Raw genomic sequence first — 9,722 nt, forward strand, 5'->3', positions numbered from 1 at the left:
TGGTCAGACGTTGGTCGAAGCTTTTCGCTATACCATTGACTGAAACAACTATCGGAACAATAATAGTTGACTCAACATTCCACATGGCGGTAATTTCGTGAGCAAAGTCCAAGTATTTTGATACTTTTAGCACCCAAAAACTGGGCAACATTTCTTTTACCTTTTCCTTTAGGCGGCGAATCAGCGGTCGTGATTGTAGACATCCCTCGCCTGGTGGTGCGTGGTGATAGTTGCGGAGCCAGCTTAGCGCTCAGACTAGCTATTAGACCGCCATCTGAAATCATATTTCATCAGACTCAAAAGTGGATTACATAAATTAGGAAAACCAATCGTCTTTCCCCCATCGCCCGCATATCATAGGAGTGTCATTAACGAACTTCCCAGACTATAGACCTTAAATTCAGTCGACTGTTGGATAAACGATCAGATACAAAAGTCCTTTAGAAGGCGCGTATTGGGACAAGGTTATTCACCTGGACCCACGTAAGATACGTGCCAAGATATAATCGCAGCGATAGAGATATCATAAATATCGCATTATTTTATGTTGCGATGCAAGGTAAGAGAGAACTTCGCGTAGACAAAAAGGCGCGCATTTTACGCCTACTGATCAGCAATTCATTGGGCCCTCAAACTCCGCAAAGGGAGAATCGGATTTTTATACATTTTAACGGACGGGTATAACAAAGTGGGCGCTCCCTCACTGGTGAGGGACTTGTCTTGTTGCAGTGTGAATACAATAAATAACAAAGTGGGCGCTCCCTCACGTTCAGCGTGATGCCGCTCCGCGCTGTGCGAGCGCGCGGTGAGGCGCCGCACCAGCGGGCCCGGCGACAGCTGCGACGGCTGCGCGTACACGCACTTGCCGCCGCCGTACTTGTCTTGTTGCAGTTTGAATCCTGCAAGGAAAATTACCAATGTCAAAACCTTCGCGTACAGTATACCCCCAATACAATACTTTCGAAGATGATCTAAGTCAATCGAATACGATAGTGTCGCTTCGCTTAAGTTCCGAACGTTATCGGTTTTTGCTTCAGACCAATTATTGTATAGGACCGTTACTTTTCTGTCAAAGTATATGATCAACGATCTAATGCGATTATAAAAACTGTCTCTGTAGTATCGATGTTAAATAGTTGTAATCGTGTTCGTCGGTTAAAGAGCTCCGTAAAAATACCTTTTTGTGTAATTGAATTGTGTAAGAAAAGGGCAAAAACTTCTAGTTTAGTATAAGATATACAACGTGTCCCAAAATTCAACGATAAGCGGGCGCCAAAAGATTGACCTGCTCATGAGCACTTAAGGAAAAATAATAAAAAAAATATACCTAAATTTTTTTTTTAGTTACAAAATAAATTTTAAAATTCTTTGAAAATTTACACCTTGTATGATATTTTGAACTACCGCAGCTACAATTTCTTAAATATGCTTAAGATTTTTTTTGTATCGGAACCTAAGTAGTACTACTATTCACCACAACTCTTAAAAACACCACAATGCCCGCAGTTTTTACACAAAAAAAAATCAAAATATTTTTTTTCCCTCAAATTTTTAAAGATTTTTACTTTCAGTCTACTTTGACTCATGGTCTTGCAAAAAAAAGTATGAACACCGCTATGGCAAGTTATTTTCAAAGTTGACGCAACTAATCAAGATTTCAAAATAGTATAATACCCTAGGATAACTAGTCACAAAAAAAAATATGCGTACCATTTGTAAACAAGAACCAAATTTCTTAATTGTTCTTGTTGTTAGTAATAAATTTTACTATGTTCCAAAAATGTGTTTGTTATTTTAATTACACAACATTAAAGTAAATGTTCGAATTGTTTTCCACCGGCATTAATACAGGCACGACATCGCCTTAAAAACGACCGTTTTATTTTTCGCGCATATCTTCTAGCATTGATATGTGCCGCAGCCTGAGTGATTTTTTGCCGAAGCTCGTCCAATGTCGTAATCGGTTTTGCGTAGATCCTGTCTTTGAGACAACCCCAATAAAAGAAATCCAGGGGGTTTAGGTCGGGTGATCGGGGTGGCCATAGGATAGGACCAAGTCGCCCGATCCAACGCCCCGGATACTCGTGGTCTAGGTATTGTCTCACAGGACGAGCGTAGTGAGCTGGGCAACCATCATTTTGATACCACATATTTTGAAGGTCGCTTAGGGGGACGTCTTCTAGTAATTCTTGCAAATCATTTTGTAAAAAGTTCAAATAACTGTCCCCATCTAAGTTTCCTTGTAATTCAAAAGGCCCAATCACTTTTCCATTTAAAATGCCCGTCCATAAGTTGACCTTAAATTGATATTGGGATTTGTCTTCTCTCATCAGGTGCGGATTCTCATTGCTCCAGCTGTGTAGGTTGTGAAGATTTAAATAGCCATCTTTCTTGCAGGTTGTTTCATCCGACCATAGTACTTTATCCAAGAACTGAGGATCTTCCCGATGCTTTTGAAGCATCACTCGGCAAAATGCGATCCGCAGTGGATAGTCCCGTGATAGTAACGTTTGTACACGTCTGTAATGATATGGGTGTAGCCGATGACGTTTTAGTATTCGATGTGCTGAACTTTTTGGGATTCCCGTAGCTGCTTCTATGGCACGCACTGAGGTAGTTGAATCAATGTTTATTTCATTGAGAACTTCTTCATCGCATTCCGATCTAGGTCTTCCAGCGTTTCTTCTAGCTGACGGCAAACGACCCTCCGAAAACGCTTGATGCACATTCATAAATACCCGATAATCTGGATATCTTTGAGCGTTTGGGTACCTTTCTCGATACAATCTGCTAGCAGCGTTAGCATTGCACCGACATTCTCCATAAATGAGATGCATGTTAGCGTATTCCATCGGCGTGTATGGTTGCGGCATGATAACGCTAAACAGTCCAAAATACACCAAAAGTCCAATTCACAAAACACAGGCACAGTCCAAAATAATGCCAGGTCAGTTCAGTTTGCAGATCACTTAAGTCCAGTCCAAAATGCAAAGCCAAAAGTCGTTAGTACGAGAGCCACGTCAATTGAATACGGAAAGTTGCGCAGTAAACAAAGGAGCAGAGCGTACTGACTTGCTGGGAACAGGATTTTCTTTACCTGCATCATTGTCATTCAACAAAGAACATCTGTCTATCCCTCTCTAACGTATACTTATCGCTATCTTTCTCTCTCTCTCTCTCTCTTATTTTTAAATGTTATCGTTCGTTCCATTAAAATTCTAGGAAATTGCAACGTATGACTCACATCATTTTGTGCATAAAGTAAAAGTGATTTCTAGGAGCAAAAACATTTTAGAAATTTAGTTCTTGTTTACAAATGGTACGCATATTTTTTTTTTGCGACTAGTTATCCTAGGGTATTATACTATTTTGAAATCTTGATTAGTTGCGTCAACTTTGAAAATAACTTGCCATAGCGGTGTTCATACTTTTTTTTGCAAGACCATGAGTCAAAGTAGACTGAAAGTAAAAATCTTTAAAAATTTGAGGGAAAAAAAATATTTTGATATTTTTTTGTGTAAAAACTGCGGGCATTGTGGTGTTTTTAAGAGTTGTGGTGAATAGTAGTACTACTTAGGTTCCGATACAAAAAAAATCTTAAGCATATTTAAGAAATTGTAGCTGCGGTAGTTCAAAATATCATACAAGGTGTAAATTTTCAAAGAATTTTAAAATTTATTTTGTAACTAAAAAAAAAATTTAGGTATATTTTTTTTTATTATTTTTCCTTAAGTGCTCATGAGCAGGTCAATCTTTTGGCGCCCGCTTATCGTTGAATTTTGGGACACGTTGTATACCAAATCTAAGCTCGTTTTCTTCAGAAAATGACACACAATTTTGTTCGTGACTATGAGTGTGATACAGGTCCTTCTATAATTGGTCTGAGGTTTTTGCGCCCGAGTCAAAGGATTCGAAGCGATTCGAAATTCGAATGTGAAGCGCCTCGCTATACTACTCGGCTTACGTCAGTTCGAGATGTCTTTGATATTTTATTACATTCCTTTGCATTGTAATCATCCACCATTTTCTACAGTCCGTTCTTTTTTAATTTTCTTCATCGAAGCGTCGAAGCGAATTATGTATTTGAGGCTTTATTTTTAACGGAAAGTTGTTCGATCTCTTCTTAAACAATCCCCAAAATACAATGTATTAATATTACCAAAATAAAGTCTAAAATTATAATAATATCTTTCATCATCATCATCATCATCATCATAAACAGCCGATGGGCGCCCATAGCTGGATCTCTTGGATGGACTTTCAAACATTTTTCTTTCTTTTGGACTTTCAAACATTTTTCAACTTTCAAATGTCTCGAGACGCCAGCATCCCTGCAGCAGCAGCTACCTGCTACCCTTGATGTCTTCAGTCCACCTAGTGGGGGGGGGGGGTTCGGTTACCGGTCCAAAGTCGCCATTCCAACACCTTGGGACCCCAAGTCCATCGGCTTTTCGAACTATGTGCCCTGCCCATTGCCACTTCAGCTTCGCGAATCGCTGAATCATGTAACATAACATTATCTTTAATACTTAATAAATAAATCTCACCCGTCTGGCCGTAATGTGAATCATTAGTAACGCGGGGTCCGAAGCTTGAGAAAGTGTTGGTTTCTCCGTAACTCGGCGTCGATGGAGTGGAACCGATCGGCGACCCTTTTGTCTCACCGTAGATGCCACCTTTAAAGATGCCAAAAAACCACGTTAAAGATGCAAAAGGAAAATATAGTTCAAAAAACGTATGACTACATAAAACGTGTACCTATCATGACCTGTGAAATGCTTTGATGTATGGGCATTGCTATTTTACTAATAAACACGTGATACTCTAACATCTTTGAACTAATAAACAGTAAAAATATTGTTATGCCTTCTAAGTAACATATACAGCAAACAAACATACCAGATGAAAGAGAATAAAAATAAAAGTTGTAATACATCGTAACCTTTTCTAAGCGAGATGAATATAGTTTTGCTTGCTGCACACAACTAAATAACTTAAGCGACAAGCAAATACTCGTCATTTATGTTGCCAAAAAAAGAAGCCCTTACAAAGTGTCTTCCCATAGAAACATTATAGTGTATGCAATAACTTTCTGTCCGTCCCATCAACTACCAAGATGATGAAAATAATAAGCACGCTTACCCGAATTTCCACTATAAAGGTCCGAATTAGAGCTGTTCAAACTGTTTTTCCTCACGAACATGGAATTTTCCACATACGCCATAATCCTGTTACCCGTCTGTCCGTATATGGGGTTCAAGTTGCCCGTACTGTTGAGGCTAACGGTTGACGAAAAGTTGCTTTTCGCTTGCTGGAATGTACTCAGTTGCGTTGGACTCTGCTGGTTGGCGTAATTTTGGTTTTGGTTCTGGTTCTGGCTCTGGTTTTGCGTTTGGTTCTGGAGAGTGCGACGCACGAGGCCGGGCGACGCGGGCATGTGTTTCAATTCCGTTAGCTGTTTCACTGTCTCGGCGACGTTTATGCTTTGATGGGCTGGAAGCAATATTGCAAATGATTTAAAACATGACTTGTATTTTTTGCATCTGTAACCTAAGAAGTTTGGATGGATGCAGTCGAATGTCCTAATTATCTCGACGATTACATTATAATTGTACATTTATAGAGGGGACGTCTGACGAAGCCAGACGGGTGATCAGTCCTAACTAGGGACCATTCCACCCTATTCCCGAGGTATAGGACACAGGTTCACTGGTGTCGTGAATATGCCCTACAGTGAGATCTGTCACGTCTACTTCATTTAATATATCCTTACCTAGTAATAATATTAGTCATCACAGAAAAAAAGTTGTCGACAGTAAACCGTGTCTATTTGTTAACATCCTTCTATAGTATACTGAATATTCAGACCACGCTTGAAACTGCGTAACTATCTGTCATCCCACTCCCTTAACGGTATTTTATGGAGACAACGTTTGTTACACTTCCACTCACTAAGACAATCAACAGTTTAACTTTCAATATTCATTTTGAATCTTTTGGAATTTATTTTGCTCCCTCAGTCCATTCCTGTATACTTTATGTTAGTAATAGTGCATTTTGTATGCATTTTTTTTCTGTGATTTAAACGCAGACTACGTTACAATACCAGAATTGGAAGTCTAGAGCAGATATATATTTTTTTAAATACAGCGTAATAATTACATATACATTTCAATATTTTTTTCAAGACTTAGAAATGCATTAATAATATACACTGTAAGTAGCTCAATTTCAGACTTTCTCAAAAATTTATCTTTTTATACAAAGTGTGTATATACTGTCATACCATATACTCTTATCTTTATAAAATTAAAAAATACCAGTGTTATTGGCTTCATTTTCCGGTTGCAAGAGGAAAGCGGGCGGCGGGGGCAGGTGATCGGTGTCGTTGGTGTTCACTTGAGATCCCGACATATTACTCTGGAATTATACAATATATAAATCACACTAATATTATAAAGGCGAAAGTTTGTGTGTAAGTGTGAAAGTGTGTAAGTATGTTTGTTCCTCTTTTACGCTGCGGTTACTGAAGCGATTTGGCTGAAATTTGGAATGGAAATAGATCTACTCTGGATTAACACATAGGCTACTTTTCATCCCGGAAAAATCCATGGTTCCCGCGGGATTTGTGAAAAACTGAATTCCACGCGGACGAATTCGCAGGCGTCCGCTAGTGCACCCATAAACCACGCAACCTGCGTTAAAGCAGCATGCATTTAAGCACCAAATCTCTTTGCTTCCTTATATATAAATAAAAGATAGGTAGATAGGACTAAGGAGGAAGAAAACCCTTATTAACTTATTTTTTGTTGGAATAGCAACAAAGGACTATTAACCTGATGGTACGGCGGTCGCTGTGGTCGCGAGATGGAGGAAGAGCGTCGCACCGGAGGAGGAGGTTTGCCCACCGAGCTGGACGAACCGCGTCGGGACCATACTGAAGCTGGAAATAGAATTATCAAACATGATACACATTCTACTCTTGTGTTATATTCTCGATAATTATATAAACAAGGTTACTAGGATTTTTGAACCAAATTTTTTGGTGGTGGATCTAAAATAAGATTAAAAGATAAAAAAGAGAGATAAAAAATCTTTCACCAATGAAAAGCTACACTGTGAGGGGTCAGTGTAGCTATTAATCAATAATATACAGATCTCTCCTCCACAGCTCCAAACTAAAGAAAAAAGATGGAGTATTTTTTTATTGGTTAGTGTTAAATTGTGAAATACAAATTATGAAAAAAAAATTGTATATGCGGTTGTTAAGGAGACGCGTGACGTTTGTTTTTTTTAAAGGGTTTCATTGCTTCTGCTGCTTCAGTACGTTGCTCGTAAAGACTTACTCTGATTACTCTGTGTTTTGGACATAGTTTTTTTAATTATCTCACAACATACAACAACTTACCTGACATAGAGACAGGTCGTCGCTTCGGCACGGCAGGTTTCTTCCCTATGGTAGCGAAGGTCGGAGTCTCGGTGGCCTCGTCCAAGGAGCGGACCGCCTCCTCCAAGCTGCCCAGCGATATCGAGAAGTTCTCTCTGGCGGCTGCGACAGAACTGTCGCAGTCCCTTCGTAACGTGACGATCTCGGACTCCACTGTGGTCGTACGCAAATAAAACGCATGCAAAGCATAAAAAAAACAACACAATCGAGCCTAATCGCGTAGCTGACTGTACAACATGATACATTTCTTTTTATTCTTTACAGATTAGCCCTTAACTACAATCTCACCTGATGGTAAGTGATAATGCAATCTAAGATGGATGCGGGTCAGCTATGACAGGAGTAGGATGAAAAATCCACACTCTTTCGGTTTCTACACGACATCGTTCCGGAACGCTAAAACGTCTTTGTCGGTATAAGTTGGTAATTAGCCGAGGTCATCAAAATTGCGTGAAATTTTAACAAATCCTCATCGCCGGGAAAATCCAGAACCATGGATATTTCCATGGTAAAAAGTTACCTATGCAATCATGAGTATAACGAAATTCTTAAAAAAATCGATTCCAGAAATCAGGCAACTCAGTGATTGCGGCGTAGTTTATAAAGGAGTAACCAACATCTACACACACGCACATAAACCTTCGCCTTTAGAATATTAGTAGGCCAGCGTTTTGCTGTAATAAAGCCAGATAATAAGCGAAGATGCGGCCTTTTGATTCAAAAATAAAGATGTCAGTTAAATGGCATAGAGCGAAAGACCGTCAAAGGTCATTGGTAGCAGTGCCGATCTTTTAGAGTTATGCGTGTCGATACAATCCTCATTTTAAAAACGAAATTACGTAAACTAACTCCATATAAAAATAAACCCAAGTCACTCTGCATATCTTTTGTACAGCCAACTACGCAATTATTTTACACACAAAAATAATACAACGGAAAATTTTGGTAAAAAAAAATAAACACAAAATATGCAGCATAATTTCAGGAAATTAATCATAAAACTGGTCGCGCCCTAATCAGCAAACGCGATTTCCATCTACAAATGCAAATGAGGTCATGAGAATTTCCCATTACGAATTTCCCATGACTGAAAATGCATTGCATGCTGATTAGCGTGCGATCTGAAACTGAACATTCTAAACACAAAACTTAATTAAAAACACTCACAAATAACTAGGCAATATAACGAAAAGGCAATGTGTGCAACGTATACATATTTACACTACTAAAATCTAATATCACAGAACATTAAATACAATGAGCAACTAAGTTGATAAAAAACTCAATAAAAAACTGCAAATGCTACGTTAATTGTAAAACAATAAAGTCTAAATTCGCATACCATCTGGATGAGGCATCATGTGTTGATGAGCATGGTCTTCGGCTGCGAACGCTCCCTGGCTTCCGTAACCGCTGGAAGATTCCAGAGACGATTCGCTGGCACTGCTTTCTGAACAAACCTGGAAACAATAAAATTTTTGTATATTTTAATAATCGAATAACTGACAGAACATAACGGCTAATATCGAGAAAGGTATCCTTAGACGGTTTTAAGATGCATGAAGAGAGGATGAGTGAAAGGTGACTAACAAAAGAGATAATAAGCTGAAGGTTAGTGGAAATGTTGGAAGCGGAAGAACAAAGCAAACTTTCCTGGACCGACTTCTATTATTAAGAGGCAAAATTTGTGGTGTTGCAGGAGTAATCTCTGGATCTACAGAACTGATTTTAAAAATTCTTTTACCACTAGTAAGCTACCGTATTTGTAAAACTGCAGTACGTCTGTTAGTTCTTCATTTAGGCCAGATCAAGATTACTCTATACCGATGAACTTGTATGGAAGGATTGATGGGAATATAATATGCAAAGGATACATGCAAGGATCCCTGCCTACCCCTACGGGAATGAGGCGTGATGATATTTATGTTTGTATGAGTAACAAAAAGCTTTTTAATAGTAATTGAAAGCTTACATTTCATTCGACACATTGCCCTAATATCATTTACAGTTTTGTTAACAAAAACATAACCCTTCTTGCAGTCGAGTAAAAATACGAATAACATCTTCGAAAGTCATTCGTCTCCAAGTACTTTTAGTATCGATTCATATTTGTATTGTCAAAACAGTATATTATGATAATATTATTATACCTACAGATGTTCACTTGTCGACAATTGTTGTGTGAAATGATATAATTTGTGTACGAACTGAGTACGTCTTATAATGCATGTTTATGTTTGAATTTCTTGTGGAGTTAGAACAATGGGCTCTTTCT

General features: G+C 38.6%; 1 protein-coding gene across 3 annotated transcripts in view; it reads right to left on the reverse strand.

The window, feature by feature from the left end:
* The window catches only part of LOC112054810 (protein MTSS 2), a 173,065-nt gene that overhangs the window by 7,212 nt on the left and 156,131 nt on the right, over nucleotides 1-9,722 (reverse strand). For all 3 annotated transcript variants that reach the window (XM_052888836.1, XM_052888832.1, XM_052888829.1), the window contains 8 exons: nucleotides 8,790-8,907; nucleotides 7,409-7,600; nucleotides 6,837-6,943; nucleotides 6,321-6,420; nucleotides 5,143-5,493; nucleotides 4,548-4,676; nucleotides 768-899; nucleotides 161-274 (listed from right to left, as the gene is read on the reverse strand). In XM_052888836.1, coding sequence (XP_052744796.1) covers nucleotides 161-274; nucleotides 768-899; nucleotides 4,548-4,676; nucleotides 5,143-5,493; nucleotides 6,321-6,420; nucleotides 6,837-6,943; nucleotides 7,409-7,600; nucleotides 8,790-8,907 — 1,243 coding nt within the window. The remainder of the gene's footprint in view (nucleotides 1-160; nucleotides 275-767; nucleotides 900-4,547; nucleotides 4,677-5,142; nucleotides 5,494-6,320; nucleotides 6,421-6,836; nucleotides 6,944-7,408; nucleotides 7,601-8,789; nucleotides 8,908-9,722) is intronic.

Source organism: Bicyclus anynana, chromosome 2, assembly GCF_947172395.1.
Source record: "Bicyclus anynana chromosome 2, ilBicAnyn1.1, whole genome shotgun sequence".
NCBI classification, from domain to species: domain Eukaryota; kingdom Metazoa; phylum Arthropoda; class Insecta; order Lepidoptera; family Nymphalidae; genus Bicyclus; species Bicyclus anynana.